This window comes from Molossus molossus, unplaced genomic scaffold (assembly GCF_014108415.1).
Source record: "Molossus molossus isolate mMolMol1 unplaced genomic scaffold, mMolMol1.p scaffold_m16_p_1, whole genome shotgun sequence".
In the NCBI taxonomy this organism is placed as follows: domain Eukaryota; kingdom Metazoa; phylum Chordata; class Mammalia; order Chiroptera; family Molossidae; genus Molossus; species Molossus molossus.
The window spans coordinates 201,218,988-201,235,425 of NW_023425344.1; the positions used below are offsets into that span (position 1 = coordinate 201,218,988).

At 46.7% G+C, this 16,438-nt stretch overlaps 1 protein-coding gene across 2 annotated transcripts in view; it reads left to right on the forward strand.

Moving 5' to 3' along the window:
- The window catches only part of SNX1 (sorting nexin 1), a 39,824-nt gene extending 37,978 nt beyond the window's left edge, over positions 1 to 1,846 (forward strand). The window contains exon 15 of one of the 2 annotated variants that reach the window (XM_036265360.1): positions 568 to 992. In XM_036265360.1, coding sequence (XP_036121253.1) covers positions 568 to 618 — 51 coding nt within the window. In that variant the 3' untranslated portion in view covers positions 619 to 992. Of the gene's footprint in view, positions 1 to 567 lie in introns of both variants that reach the window. The other variant, XM_036265352.1, reaches the window with a different exon arrangement.
- The last annotated feature ends 14,592 nt before the right edge of the window (positions 1,847 to 16,438 follow it).

Sequence of the window (16,438 nt, forward strand, 5' to 3'; positions counted from 1 at the left end):
ACACATTGACTGGCCGCCTCCCGCACAACCCTGACCAGGGCCGGGACAAACCACAACTGAGGTACATGCCCTTGACCAGAATCAAACCCACGACTCATTGGTCCATGGGCCAGTACTCTAACCACTGAGCAAAACTGGCCAGGGCAAAATTAGTTAGTTTTTAAGGACAAATCCCAACTCTCCTCTCCCTTTAACCCCTTGATACCACCTAACCCTCTTGAGGCTGAGGCACCAATCAGTATGTGAAACAATGGCCCCCACTATGATGAGCTAACTGAGCCGGGCAAAATTGTGGCCCCCACAGGGGTACTTCCTCTGGGGCAGAAGCAGGACTATCTTCAAAGGTTATTCTAAGTCTAGAGATACCAGGGCAGTGTGGCTGGCTGGTCAGTCTGTCCCAAGGTCCACTGTAAGCCTGTCCATTTCCTTAGCTCTGCCTCACCTCAGGCCTTCCTTTGGGTGGCTGATGTGCCTGAGGGAGTGCTGTGGCATTGTGCTTACTCCCCTCCCGAGCTCAGGCTCTGCCACTAGATGGGGCACATGCTTACTGTCCCCACTTCTTTGCAGCTGGCAAAGTACTGGGAAGCCTTCCTTCCTGAGGCAAAGGCCATCTCCTAATGGACCAAGGACACCAGAGCCCACCTGCCTGACGCTGCCTTTTTATACACTATCCTCCTCCACCTCTGCTGGACCCCAGTGATGCATCCTGCCTAACCGGGACTTCACCCTGCCTCCCGCCCCCAGCCAAGCTGTCCGTCATTCTAACTGTTCCTTTAGCTTCCATATATATTTTCTTACCTGAGAGAATAGTTTCTTGCTTTAAGCAAAAGACCTATAATAGGTGGTGGAATTATGGGATAGGTGTGGAGTAGTGATATAAATATATAAATACAAATGTATATTTTTCAGGATGTGGTTAGGAACTGGGAATAACGTTTTCTGTTACTCCTGATGGTGCCATGAAAAGATTATGTAATAAAATATTTTAAAATTGGGTCATGTGACTCAGAATGGTGGTGCTTTTTCCTTTAGGCTGGGGTGCAGTTGGGAAGCAGGTCTGGAATACTCCCCGGTGCTGCCCAGGTAGAGTAAGTTTCTCTCCTTAAGAGATCGCAGCCTTTTGCTGCTGCTTCTGCCCTGTGGCACCGGAGCTTCCTTTTCTCCACCCACCATAGCAACAGGTTGGCAGGGTCTCCTGATCTGTTTATTCCTTCTTCCTACTTCTTTAGAGAAGGAGTTTTAAAGATGTCTCTTATAATAAGAGGGGCAAAACCCATTTTCCTGCAAAGGAGGCAGACCTCTTTTATGCCTACCCTGTTTCCCTAAGCTGCCCAGAGTGCTCTGAGTCCTGCCTTCTGATAGCAAAGTCTTGGGTCCTGAGCTTCTTTTTGCCACCCATCAAAACTCGTCCTGAAAAGTGTCAAGGACTGATAAGGAGTTAACTCTCTATCTCCATAGACAAGAGCCAGGCACTCTGCTTCATGATAAGGTTATTCAAGAGTTCCTAAACCTTTCGAGGTTCCAAGAAGCGTTACTGTCTGTGCCCGAGAGGGAGCATGCCATTGAGAGGTCCCTGTGTTGTCTGCATGAGCTGAGGGCCTTGAAAGGGGCCTCTGTGCTGGCCCGGCCAGGGACCTGCTCGAACATGCGCTGTTGCTGGGCTTCCCCTCTGCTGTGTCCACAGCTGCTTAAGCTCTCTGGTCAGAGGGACTGCCAAGCTGCTCTGTGGGCAGAGCTGGCAGACTGCCTACCATGTGGACCTTGCCACTCGTAGCCCCACTGACTGAGGCACTCCACACCTGCTCTGCCAGGTGTTTGGGGAGGGGCAGCCTGAGACAAGAGATGCAGTCAACAGTACTGATTTCCATTACTCGGGCCTGGGGGAGGCTGGGGGGGGGGGCAGCAAGTGTTTTTTTTCAACAGGTTTTTTTTTTTAATCATTCAATCTCTTTCTATCCCCCAATGTTCTTATTACTACCTTTTATTTTATCCTTCCAGTGTTTCTTATATGCTTTCTTTGGCATAGTTGTAATAATACACACTCAGAATATTTTGTATCCTGCTTTTATCATTCAACACTGTATATAGGATAAGCATTTTTTCTACATTGTTATGTAGCTTCGTAAACTTTATTTGTAAGGCTGTATCATTGTAAGGCTTCCTCAAAGTGACTGTACCATAATTCTGACTCATCCCTTGTTGTTGGATTCTTGTTTTGTTTGGAACTTTTTACATTTTAATATTATTTCAAACTTAGAGAAAAGTTACAGGAATATCCCAAAGAACGATATATTTACTCAAATTTCCCAAATATTTACATTTTACCAGATGCTTTATGATTTAATGATTTGCTGTATCTATTTTTTACATCTATTTTCTGAGTCATTTGAGAGTAAGTTGCAGACATTGTTGTATCCCTTTTCCCCCAAAACTTCAGTATGCATTTCCTTAAGAACAAGGATGTTCTCTCATAATTTACAACCATAAGTACAGTTATCAAAGTCAGGAAGTTTAACACTGATATAATACCTGTTATCTAACCTGTGGTCCATATATAAATTTTGTCATTTATCTCAGTATGTCCTTTATTTTTTATTTATTTTTTTTTCTTTATTGATTTTAGAGAGAGAGGAAGTGAAAGGAAGGGAGAGAGAGAAACATCGATGAGAGTGAACATCAGTTGGCCGCCTCCTGCATGCCCCACACTGGGGAACGGGCTCACAACCTGGGTATGTGCCCTGACCAGGAATAGAACCAGCGACCTCTTGGTGCATGGGTCGACACTCTACCACTGAGCCACACCGGCCATCCGAGTATGTCCCTTTTTTTTTGGTACATGTCCTAGCAGGACTCTCTGGTCCGCAGGCCAGCATTCCAACCGCTGAGCTAGACCAGCCAGGGCCAGTATGTCCTTTATAACAATTCCCTTTTTCTTTGTGCAGGATCATATGTTATATTTTGTTGTAACACATGGTTACATGTGTCTTTTTGAATCTGGAAGAGTTCCCCAGCCTTTCATTGCATTGGCATTTTTGAAGAATACAGGTCAGGTATTTTGTAGAATGTTCCTCAATTTGGATTGGTCTCCTGGTTCCACATAACTAGATTAGGGTTCTGCATATGGTGCAGGAACAGCACAGAAATGGTATCGGTTGGTTCCATTAATGCTGACATTTAACTCTGATCACTGGGTTAAGTTGCTGTTTGCCAGGTTTCTCCTTTTGAAATGTACTATTTTCTCCTTTGTAATTAAATGAAGAATTAGATAATTTGTGGGGAGATACTTTGAGATTATGTAAATATTTTGTTCCTCATCCAAAGTGATTTTGTAATTCTATAACCTCTATATTTATTGGTTGGCACTCTGCTTTTAAGAAAATTTTTTTTGCTCTGGACAGGTAGCTCAGTTGGCTAGAGCCTCATTCTGATACACCAGGGTTGCAAGTTCAGTCCCCCGCCAGGGCACATACAAGAATCCACCAATGAATGCATAAATAAGTGGAACAGCAAATCAATGTTTCTTTCTCTCTCTCTCTCTCTCTCTCTTTCTCTCCCCCTCCCTCTCCCCTTCCCTCCTTCCCTCCCTCCCTTCCTTTCTCTCTCTAAAATAAATAAATAAAAAGAAAGTGCCCTGGCCAGTGTGGCTCAGTGGATAAAGCATTGGCCTGCGGACCAAAGGGTCTCAGGTTCAATTCTCAGTCAAGGGCATGTACCTGGGTTGCAGGTTCTATCCCTGGGCCCAGTCGGGGTCATGCAGGAGGCAACCAATCGATGTGTCTCTCACATTGATGTTTCTCTTCCTCACTCTATCTTAAAAAATCAATGGAGAAATATCCTCAGGTGAAGATTAACAAAAGAAAGAAAGAAAAAAAAATCTTTTCTCCCTATTTATTAATGTGCTTGTTTATCAATTTGGATGATTAGATTCATATTTTACTGAAAGTTGCAAGTCATTGTTTTGATTTTCAATCTGTCCCTTATTTCTAGCAGTCTCCTGTGTCTTTTTAACATGTCCACTTAATTTTTTGAACGCTTTCTTACTTTCTGGCTCAACAAGATGTTTCAAGCTTATTTTATATCTTCCCTACCCCAACCCTAGAATCAACCATTTCTCCAGGGAGTCTTGAGTCCTTTTAATGAGAATTATGTTTAGAAACCAAGATCTGGGTACTATGTGTGCACATTGCTACTGGGGTGTCACTGCTTCTAGGCCTAGCTGAAAGAGCAGGGACATCAATATAAAGCTACACAGAAATATCAAGAGAGAGAGAAAGAGAGATGGCATAAATGAAGAATTAGATATTTAAAATTACGAATTTACATTGATACTTCCAGTCTAGTGCCATAGGGTTTATTCTGGTCTTCTCCCTTTTCCATGTGTGTAACTCTCTTCTCCAAAGAAACCTGATTTTAAAACTCTTTCCTTGTTTTGTTATGTTTAATATTCCATCTATTGAGCATCTTGATGTAGGTCTGTTTTTATTATTTCCTTGGGATAGACTGTCCTCTGGTTTCAGAACTTCCTCCTCAGCTTCCTGCATCTGAGGCTGACAGGGCCAGGTGTTTTCAGGACCCGTGCATTTCTGTGCAGAGCTTGTAGACAGGGAAATCAAGCCAGCCAATGGGGGCTACGAGTACTGGGTACGAGGCCTGAACAGGGAATAGTGGTACAAAAGAAGGAGTCCTTCCACCTGGGGACTTGAGAAGAAGAGATTTGTGGAGAAGGGGCATTTGAACTGTGTCTTGAAGGTGAAGAGGTGTTTGCTCCTTCTTCTGAGACCATTCTGCCTTCCTGTGTCCTGGCAGCAGGAGGTAGGCTCCTTACATTTGGGAAAATGCAAGTGGCCCACGGTGGCCACTCAAGTCAGTGGGTGACCCACAGAGAAGGATGAGCAGGAGCCAGGTCACACAGTGCCTGGTGTGACTTTTGAGGCACTTTGAACATTACCCCAGAAGTGTGGGGAGCTACTGAAGGACTTAAGCAGGAAATAACATGGTCGTGTTTGTGATTTAGACGTGTCAGAGGTTTCAGACTGGAGTAGGAGGGCGGCCAGGCTCGTCCCAGCCAGGTGGAGAGCTCGCGAGGGCAGTAGAAATGGGGTTGGAGCTCGGGAGAGGTTCAGGAGGTGCAGATGGAGCCCCTGGGATCTGGTCTCCTAAGAGAGGAGAAAGCAGAAACTAGCCGGACCTGCAGGTGCAGGCTTCTGCGTGGATTTCAGGGTAGACGGCGAAGCCCTTCATGACGCAGGTGATATAGGAGGCCAGATAGTTTGGAGCTGTTGGGAGGGCAAGCAGTGGGGTCCGCAAGCTCCTCTGAATGGGAAGGGGGACCTGCTGAGAGGTGGGGGAGATACAAAGTGAAAGAAGGCTTTGTTTTATTTAAAGGTGGATCAGACGTGGCATGTTAATAAAATTCAGGAGAGAAAGGGAATAGCCACCAGAGCCATGTCTGGGAGCAAAAGCAGAGTAGGGAGCGGGAAGGGAAGATGGGGTGGGGCAGAGAGTAACGGTCTCCTGCTTGATACTTGTTCTTAGATAGGGATTCTTGTGAACCTGTTTTGAGTCAAGTGGTTTAGAGAAGAAGTGTGGAGAAGAGCTTACACTTCCTATGCTTCCCCTTGGGTTCTTTTCCCTAAGGATCCCTGGACTCTTGAGTCCTGAGATGAGGACTTAGAGCTGGAGGGACCTCAACATTCAGTATTAGTACTCAGTGACAGAATAAAGGAGAGACGTCGAAATGATAGGAAGGGTCACTTATACATATTTGTAACATTGAACTCCTCCCAGATTTTCATTCTGAATGCATCTGTAGCTGGAAACCCTAGCGAAAATAAAGAAAGCCTTTGCAGCTCACATTTCAAAAAGGGAGGAAGGGAGAGAAGATCATTGAAATCTACTAGGGGTGGGGCCAGGAGGTGGTTGAGAGCAGGTGATGGAAGGGGTCCTTTGCTCCTGTGGTTCGGGCCCACATGCATTGAAGACCATGGATTTTTAAGGGACATCAGGACACAGGGGTGGGATTTTCCCCACCAGTCCTCCGCCCCCTGGGGTAACAGGAAGAAAGGGGAAGGTAATGGTGATCTCTCCTAGAGCAAAGGACACACCTTTGCTGTGGTTGGCACATGTCTGAGCCGAACTCTGTCTTCTGAGACACTGGCTAATATTCTCTGTTCCATATTTGAGTAGAGTCAGGCCTCAGCTGAAACTTAGAAATAGATGAGAACAACTCATCCCTGTCTTCTGGCTCCCAGGATGGTGCGTACATCGTCTGTGGTTTCATGTTGGCACTCTCCACCAAACAGTAAGCTCTGAAGTGGTACATCTATACAACTCCATGGCCCTGGCAAACATTTGGGCTCAGAATAGATAACCATTGAATGTTCCAAATAGATAACTGTTGAACGCTCTCCAGTTGCAGACTACCATCTGGCAGTCACAGCCTCCTGTGAGAGGACTCCAGCTCACCTTCCCGTTTATCTCCCAGTCCTTCCTAACCATGCTTGCACCATGGAAATGGATTCCAAATATGCTCTGTACTTTCTCACTCTGTGTGGCCTAAGGAGCCTTCATTAGTGGTGGGCTTTGTATTGGAAATGTCCTGTTTCAGCTCCCATCCCTCTCTCAGTCTCACAGTTACACACCTGTCTGAACAGACTGCAGTGTTGTGTGGGAGTGTAGGCAGACAGAAATGGAGGGCATTGGCTGATTGTGTCAGAAGATGGAGGATTCCCAAAGACACTTCTAGAAACCAAGTCCATGAAGATGACTATGCAGAGATTACCATCATAGCCTTTTTTGCAGTTGTAAAAATTGAAATCAGTCTAAATGTACAACAGGAAGGGATTAAATGAATTATGGTACATAATACAATTGAATATTATACAGTCATTGGAAATGATTTATAGCTATATTCACTGATAAGGAATACATATTTTTGAGTGAAAAAAGTAGGTTATAGAATGATATGTATGGTCCAAGTTTCTATAAAATATGGGAAGGATGTTGATTGAATTGTTAACTATAATTACCTCTAAGGATGGAATTTTGCATGATTTAACATTTTTATACCATTTTATGTTGCTTGGAATTTCTATGCATTATTTTATAATCATAAAAATTAAATAAAGCTATTTTTATTATGGGAAAACAATCCAATGCATCCTTTTTTTTTTAATCCACCTGAGGATATTTTTCCATTTTTGTTCAGATAGAGTGGGAGGGGGAGAGAGGAAAAGAGAGAAAGAAACTTCAATGTGAAAGGGACATGACCCCACACGACCCCAACCAGGGCCAGGGACAAACTGCAACCGGGGTACATGCCCTTTAGAGTGAACCGAACCTGGGACTCCGCAGGCCGACGCTCTAACCTCGGAGCCAAACCGGCCAGGGCTCCAACGCATCCTTTGAGGCCTACTTTATATGTACATTCTCCAGGAGGCTTTTTTTTTTTAGAGAGAGAGAAGAGGGGGGAGAGAGAGAGAGAGAGAGAGAGAGAGGACATCGATTGGCCACCTCCTGCATGCCCCCCACTGGGGATCAGGCCCACAACCTGGGCATGTGTCCTGACCGAGAATCATACTGGCAACCTCTTGGTGCATGGGTCTATGCTCAACCACTAAGCCACACTGGCCGGGCTCCAGGAAGCTTTGATTCACTTTCCACCCCACCCCCAGACTGGAATAGGAGCCCTGCCTCCTTTATAGCTCCTGGCAAGGCATTGTCTTTGTCATCCTCTTAAACCTGTGGTCTTTCTCATTCTTTGTGTGATGTGATCTTCCAGATGTAGCATCCTGGTCTCTGAACTCTTTATGCTCATGAACTACATCCTCCTCCTCCTCCTTGTTCATCTGGGTGCCCTCCCCCTACCCCCAGAGGTACCCTGAGAGGCAATGGCTACCCTTAGGCTCTGATAATTATTGTTATATGAGCCTAAAGGTCCAGATCTTAGGGGGGTTTTGTGTTTTGGTTTTTTTTTTTTTTGCATTTATCTTCAATAGAGTGGGAGGGAGAGAGAAATATCCAGTGGCTGCCACCCACACAACCCCAACCGGGGCCAAGGACAAACTGCAACCGAGGTACATTCCCTTAGCGGGAACTGAACCCAGGACTCTCTGGTCCACGGGCCGACGCTCTAACCACTGAGCCAAACCGGCCAGGGCAATCTTGGGGTTTTTTAAGAGATTCAGAAACAGGTCTGATTTGGGATTCGGTAGGCCTCATTCTGGTTGTCAGGACTGGGCTCAGGTACCCCAGGTGGGTTTGTAGGCTGGGAGGTGAAAACCACCTGCCACAAGCCTTGCCTCCTCTTGGCCCTCCTGTGTCTTGTGGAAATGCCCCTCTGGCTGTGATGACCAGACCTTTGGGGCCGAAGCCCCTCTTCCCCAAGGCTGTTCAGAGGAAGCCAGCTGCTCACATCCGTAGGATATACTTTGTCTGGGTCCAGAAAAACCCACCAAAAAACCCTGTTCAGTGTAATATAGGATCTTTCTCTAAAGGGATGTGACAACTGTTTCCAAATGACTGATCCTCCTAGCTCCAGAGCTCTCCGCTTCCTCTTTCATTTTGAGTGACAACAGTCAAGACCAAGAGGCCCAACCAGCACTTCGCGCCACAGGAACATCAGCAGCCACACCACGAAATGATAAGGCGCCTGGCAGCCAGGAACACGTGCAGGGTGGGGTCCAGACTGCTCGGTATTTCCTTCCCACCCAGGCACTGTCAGAGCTGCCGTGTGTAAACGCCCACTCTGCCAGTGTGCTCTGCCAGGTGGGCACCATTATCTCCATTCAAAGGCTGAGGCTTAGAGATCTTGAGAAGTTTGCCCAAGGTCATGCCCCAGAGCTGCTTGACTCAACTTGTCTTCCATACTGTATCCCACAGAATCCGCAGGGATGGACAAGAGGAACCTACACATTAACTCACTGAATTGTTTTCTTTTTTTTTTTTTATCCTCACTCGAGGACATTTTTCCATTTTTTTTGTTCAGATAGAATGGGAGGGAGAGAAAGAAGAGAGAAACATCGACGTGAAAGGGACACATCGAGTGGCTGCCACCCGCATGACCAACCAGGGCCGGGGACAAACTGCAACCAAGGTACGTGCCCTTAATGGGAACCAAACCCGTTTCTCTGGACCGCAGGCCGATGCTCTAACCGCTGAGCCAAACCAGCCAGGGCCTAAATTGTTTTCTTAAAGATCTTAATAAATTCATATAATAGGCCTGTGAAGGAAAAGTTACCCACCTGACCTTGTAGGCATCTGAGCTTCTGACCCTTATGAGCTACTCTGTCCCAGACATGAAGTGTGTGGCCCAGTCTAGTAGCAGGAGCAGAAGCTGGAAGACAAAGCAGCGGCTTGGGCGAGTAGCTGGGGACAATTAATGGCAGAGACTAAAAATTCCAGTTGCTGAGAAGCCACAGACAGCGCCCAGGACTAGAGTGGGAGATGCGGACACTTCTGTTCCAGACTTTGAGGCCTGGGGCTGTAGCTGCTCCTGGCCTTTGGTCTGGCTTTCCTGTTGTCATCAGGTCTTGGTCCCACAGCTCTCTTCACACTAAATCCCCAGGACTTGAGGGTACCTGTGTGCATCTTTGTTCATTGAACCCTAGTGCTGGGCACACCAGAGGGGCTGATTGGTTGGTCCACTGACATATCACTCCAAGGAGTGCTCAGAGTTGTAGCAGCAGAACTCCCTCCCCCTCCCCCAGAAGCTGTGGCGCCTTGGATGCCAGGTGCCTGGGGTCACTGCCAGCTCCCTCTGCTCCAGCCCTAACTGTCTGAAGCAGCTGAGCTACCTCTGTTGTCTGGGCAGGGGGCAGGTGACTCCTAGGGGCAACACTGCTGACTGAAGCCCAGGGTCTGGAGCCTGCCTATCTCCTGAGAAGGAGGTCACCAGCCTACCCTGAGCCAAACTTTCCTTTCAGGGTGGAGCTCAGGCAGGACATGCTTGTCAGAGGTGCCTTCCTAACACAGCCTCTCCAGGGCCCTCTTCTACTCACACCTCAGTTTTCTCATCTATAAAACAGAGTTTAATTCTGGCTGGGTAGCTCAGTTGGTTAGAGCATTGTTCAGATGCACCAAGGTTGTGGGTGTGATCCCTTGTCAGGGCATGTGCAAGAGTCACCCAATGAATGCATAGATAAGTGGAACAACAAATTGATGTTTCTCCATCCTGCTCTCTCCAAAATCAATAAATAAAATATTTTTTAAAACTGAGTTTAGACTAGCTCAATAATTTTAAATGTTTTTAGCAGCAGAACTACTTTTAGAAATCTATACCAAAGTCCAATATTCAAAACAAAAATATTCTTTTATTACTATAGTATTTTAAATTTATAAGATGTACTTACTTAAAGGCAAGCAGTAAGTACTCTGAGGCTGTTAGAATGAACAGGATAGTTGCAAATTTACACCAACCTATGCTTCCAATTTATTCTTTTACCTTATTGGGTTGCACAATATTGAGAAAATCAGAAAAGTCCTGATCACAGAATTAATTAGTTGTTTTTTTAAGTTAACCTTTCAATCTCAGGATACTAAAAAAGGAATAGTAGCATGTTTTTATTGTTTCAAAGATGAATCAGTAACAATACATGGGACGAATCACGTAACTGCCAGTAGTCCATGATTTTGGCCTACAAAACAGCAAATTCATATACTTCAATCAAATAATAACACATTCATTTACTGTGTGCCAGCCCCATGCTGAGCACTTTAAAAGCATGATGTCAGTTAATGCACACAACTCTCCCTTGTCATGAGGTCCCTGAGGCACAGGGAGTGGTCCGAGCTTGCTCATGTGACTGACCAGAGCTGGCCTGGGTGGAGCAGTCAAGGCCCAGCCTTGCTCAGGCAGCCCCTGGGGGCTAGGTCCCCTCCGGGCCAGTCCACCTCTGGCCACCCGCCTGGAGAAAAGAATCCAGCCTCTGTTGCCCAGCAGCGCCTGTCAGCCCAAGGCCTAGGAGCTGTTTGTTTTCTTAACAGGGTTAACCAAACCTCCTGAGCAGTTTTGCAGCTCAGCAAAAGAGGTTCCATTGAAAGAGGCTCTGTGTGAGGACGGCAGGAGGGCAAGGGCCCAAGCTGGGGCCAGGAACAGGGATCCAGCCCACCTGTGACCCACCCTGCCACCAGCTGCCCTCATTGAGGGCCTGTCAGGGGGGAAACCTCTACCCCCAGCCCTTTGCTCTGTGCTCAGGCCTTGATCCTCATCTCCAGGGTCCACGTCCGCACAGTGGGACAAGACTGGCCCAGCTCTTGACAGGGCTGCAATGTGGTGTCCAACCAGGACAGTCAGCATCTCCAGGACACTTGTGAGGCTCCAAGCCAGGCCTACATGTTCACAAAACAGGTCAGGGCCCTCTGAGATCCAATAGGCCACACTGGTGGTGAAATGCCTGCTGAAGTTGGAGACCCGCTGCTCTGTGACACCATCTGGAGGTACCCTGGCCAAGGAAATCTGACCAAACACTTTTCACCAACTTTCCCACAGAAACTTGGACATTAATTCATATGTTAGAGAGTGATAGAGTAAAGACAAGGATTTTTCCAGTAAAACAATTCTTTCTAAAAATGGAAGTCACTGACTTTGATCAAGATGGTGTAGATAAACGCGACATCGCCTCCTCCTACAACCACTCAAAATTACAACTAAACTACAGAACAACCATGCTTCAGAACCACCTAAAATCGAGCTGAATGGAAGTCCTACAGCTTCAAAAGTAAAGCAGCCACATCAGACCTGTAGGAGGGGTGGAGGTGGACCGGCTGGCCCCACACCCACAGATGACGGATAAAAATCAGGAGGACACCTCGGCTGAGAGGGTCCTCCCTGAGGGGTGAGGGGTCCCTGTCCCACACCAGAACCCCCAGCTCAGGGTTCCAGGAAGAGAAGTCCCGTAACTTCCGACGGTAAAACCAGTGGGAACTGAGACTGAGGGAGGCTGAGGCTTCAGGAGCCCAGGCAGCTCCTCTTAAAGGGTCTGCGCATGGACTTTCTCAGACCTGCTCCCTCCAGGCTCCATGGTGGAGGCAGCTTGAAAGGCACCAGAGACACACAGGAAAGAACTGAGTTGTTTGGCACAGGGGTGAGAGCTGTAGGGCAGCTTCCTCCCAGACGCACCTGCTGGTGGAGGCCACTGTTCCTTTGGTGAGCCCTTCCCCACAGGGCAGTCACACTGCACCATATCTGGGACTCCAGCAACCTGGCTCACACTGGTGGCCCCGCCCCACCCAACTTTCTGGCCCACCCAACCTGTTTCCAGTGGCTTTACCATAGGATGGCCTGTCTGGGCTCATGCTTTAGATTTTCCTAAAATCTCTCAAACAACTAGCATCTGGCCTCAGCGAGCCCCATACCTCTCGCTAAGTGCCCCCAGGGTCTGCACTAGTGGCTGCCGGCCTTGGTTCACAGCTTGTCCTCGCCTGGGCACCTCCTAGCCCAGCACAAGAAGCAGCCATTTGCAGATGGCTTTACAGCTTATGCCTGGTGATCCCAGGAAGAACACAGGCAGTGGCTGGCCTTGGCCCGCCCGTCCTAGGAGGCCCCAGAGCCAGCACACCCAGTGGACAGCTTCAGACCATGTCGAAGCACCACCACCCAACCACCTCCATAAGCAACACACTCAAGGGGTGGACTCATTGGTACCACAGCCCTACTGAAGTCTTTTTTTTTTTTTTTAATATGTTTTTATTGACTTTTTAGAGAGAGAAGAAGGAGAGGGAAAGAAAGAGAAACATCCATGAGAGAGAAACATCGATTGGCTGCCTCCTGCATGCCCCCTACTGGGGATGGAGCCCACAACCTGGGCATGTGCCCTAGCTGGGAATCGAACCGAGACCTCTCAGTCCATGGGATGATGTTCAATCCACCAAGCCACACCAGCTGTGCTGAAGTAAGTCTTGCTCTGTCTGGTGGACTCTGCACAGCTGATCCTCCAAGGTAGTCAGAGGTCAGTGGTTAGTGGGCACAGCCAGTCCTTGCAGCTGATCAGCCTGAGTAAACCCTCCTATTGATGAGCCAACAGGAATCAAGACTCAATTACCACAGAAGGGTGTACAGTCCACACAGCAAGGGGTGGACACACCTTCAGTGCCCAAAATGGGTGATCAGGGAGGCTGTGTCACTGGACCCTATAGGATACCTACTACAATAGGCCACCCTACCAAGCCTAGGAGATGTAGCAACTCTACCTAATACATAGAAACAAACACAGGGAGACAGCCAAAATGAGGAAACAAAGAAACATGTCCCAAATGAAAGAATAGAACAAAACTCCAGGAAAAGAACCAAACAAAATAGAGATAAACAATTTACTAGATGAAGAGTTCAAAACATTAGTTATAAAATGCTCAAGGAACCTAGTGAGGACCTCAACAATATAAAAAAGAACCAGTCAGAAATGAAGGACTCACTAAGTCCTTCACTAAGTCCTTCTCACTAATCAGAGAATAATTTATAGGGAATGAACAGTAGAGTAAGTGAAGTCAAGACACAAATTATTGATCTGGAATATAAGGAAGCAAAAAACACCCAATCAGAATAGCAAAAAGAAAAAAGAATGCAAAAAAATGAGGCTATTTTAAGGAGTCTCTGGGGCAATTTCAAGTGTACTAACATTTGCATCATGGGGGTGCCAGAAGGAGAAGAGAGAGCGCAAGAAATTGAAAACCTATTTGAAAAAAAAAAATGACAGAAAACTTCCCTAACTTGGTGAAGGAAACAGACATATAAGTCCAGGAAGCACAGAGAGTCCCAGACAAAATGAGCCCAAAGAGGTCCACACCACGACACATCATAATGAAAATGCCAAAGGTTAAAGACAAACAGAGAATCTTAAAAGCAGCAAGAGAAAAGCAATCAGTTACCTACAAGGGAGCTTCCATAAGACTATCAATTGATTTCTCAAAAGAAACTTTGCAGGCCAGAAGGGAGTGGCAAGAAATATTCAAAGTGATGAAAAGCAAGGACCTACAACCAAGATTACTATATCCTGAAAAGCTATCATTTAGAATCCATGGACAAATCAAGAGCTTCCCAGACAAGAAAAACCTAAAGGAATTTACCACCACCAAACCCCAGTATTATATGAAGTGTTGAAGGGTCTTCTTGAAGAATCATTGTTCATAAGATCAAAAATATAAACAATATGCCCAGCTGGTGCAGCTCAGTGGATTGAATGTTATCCCATAGACTGAGGTCCCAGTTTGAATCCTGGTCAGGACACAAGCCTGTGTTTTTGTCTCACTCCCCAGTAGGGGGCATGCAGGAGCCAGGCAATCGATGTTCTCTCTCATACAGATGTTTCTATCACTCTAAAAAAAATCAATAAAAACATTTAAAAATATATTAATAAAATGGCAATAAATACATATCTACCAACAATTGAATTTACAAACAAAATGAACAAGCAGAACAGCAACAGAATCATAGATAGAGAACTTTTTGTTGGTTGCCAGACAGGAGGGGCGTTGGGAGGATGGGCGAAAACAGTGAAGGGATAAAGAAGTACAAATTAGTTGTTAAACTGAGGAAACTTAGAGGGAAGTGGGGGAGGGTGGGAAGAGATAAACCAAAGAACTTCTATGCATACATGCATGACCAATGGACACAGACACCAGTGTGGGGAAGGCAGGAGGGGGACAGCAGTGGGGAGGAGGGGGTCAATGGGGGAAAATAGGGGACATCTGTAATATTTTCAACAATAAAGATAAATTTTAAAAAATAAAAACGGAAATCATTTTCAAGGGCTCCACACCCATCACAGAGAGTCTGGAACTCAGCTCAGTGTTCATACACTGAGCTGGCCAATGCTTAAAGTGTATAGAAAATAAACTTTTCCTTTGACCATAATAACTGCTTTGGGATTTCCATCATCTCCTTTCAGGAAACTATTTTCCATAGTTTGTTCTCTCTCCCCAAAGACATCTTAAATGGATCTGGGTTTTCTTCATAAATCTTCACTCGAGCACCATGGAATGCTGTGGAATTTTACAAATCAGTTGTATCAAATCTCTCTGTGTAAACAGGGATGAAAGTCCAGTGATTTGCCCCGTGCTCACTTTCCTCTGAGAACCCTTGAGCAATCCCTGCTCCCCTCCTGCCTCTCTCCCTAGCCTTTCCCCAACAACCCTCTCCCCCTTTCATTCAGATCATCTTTCGGTCAATAGATACTTGTTTTGAGTGTCTACTACATGCTGGTCCTCATGGCAGCAAACACTAACAAGACAGACCAGGCCCCCCACCTAGCCTGACGGTGCTCAGAGTTTGGGGCAGAGTCTAGGAAACCAGAAAGACACACAATAAACAGTAGCTACATTTTGGAATAAGTGCATAGACAGGATGATATAAGGTGATCAGGAAGGAAGGCCTCTGTGAGGAGGTGAGTTTTAGAAGTTTTAGTCTAAATCCATCAGGTGATGGGTCAGGGGAAAAGTGTTTCAGGGAGACGAATCAGCAAGTACAAAGGCCCTGAGGCAGGAAAGAGCTCATTAGGTTTGAAGAACTGGAAGGTCACTGTGTCTGGAGCCTGGTGCACAAAGGGGAGATAAGATGAGATAGAGGCAGGACTGGGTCTTGAGAGATCTTAGATTGTGGTAGGGAGAGTAGGTTTTGTTCTAAGTGCAGTGGGAAGCCTTTGGAAGGTTTTAAGCGATGCCTTGACAGTTTGTGCTGCTAGGCAGAGAATGGACTTTGTATGGAGGGAGGCATGGAAAAACAGGGAGATCCATTTGGGGACTAGCAGTTTTCTAGTTGGTAGAAATAGAGGCAGAGGGGCAAACAGTCATAAGGATGGATGACCAAGAATTTTAGGGGTCTGGGGATCCCAGGAGAGGACTTCTGGACAGTAGGATAAGCGGAGCAGGGTTCCTTAATGATGGGGCCCTAGAGTGTAAGGGAGGAAATGAAACCCCAGCACTTCTTCTCATGATGGGTCGTTTCCCTTCCAGGGAGTTTCAGCTTCCTGATTCGAGGGCCCTTGTGAGGATGGAATTGGGGGTGGTGGTAAATAGTATTGGGGAGACTTGCTTTTCCCATTTTGGAGTCATCCTCTCAGCCTCTCTGGGGGCAGAGCTGGGAATGGAGAGTTTCTGCTCCAGCTCAGAAGCATCTCTGTACTAGCAAGGTATGGAGTCAGTGGTTCCCCAACTTCACCCCCTAAGACAGGTACTCTGCTTCCTCCTTCCCACCAGGAGGCTTCCAAGGCTTCTGCTAGATGTGAGCTCTTGCAGGCAGGGCCATCCCTCCCTCTACCACCCAAGGCCTTTGTAGGGGGGGTAGTCAGTAGAGCAGACTCTGCTGAATGGAACAGCTCTCTTTTGGCTGAGGATTGGGGGGCTGAGAGGTAGGAGCAGAGGAGGTGAGAGACTTATGGATTGAATCTTGCAACATACCTGAGAAGAGCAGCCAACTTCCACAGTCCTTCTTCCCCATCTATTGCCC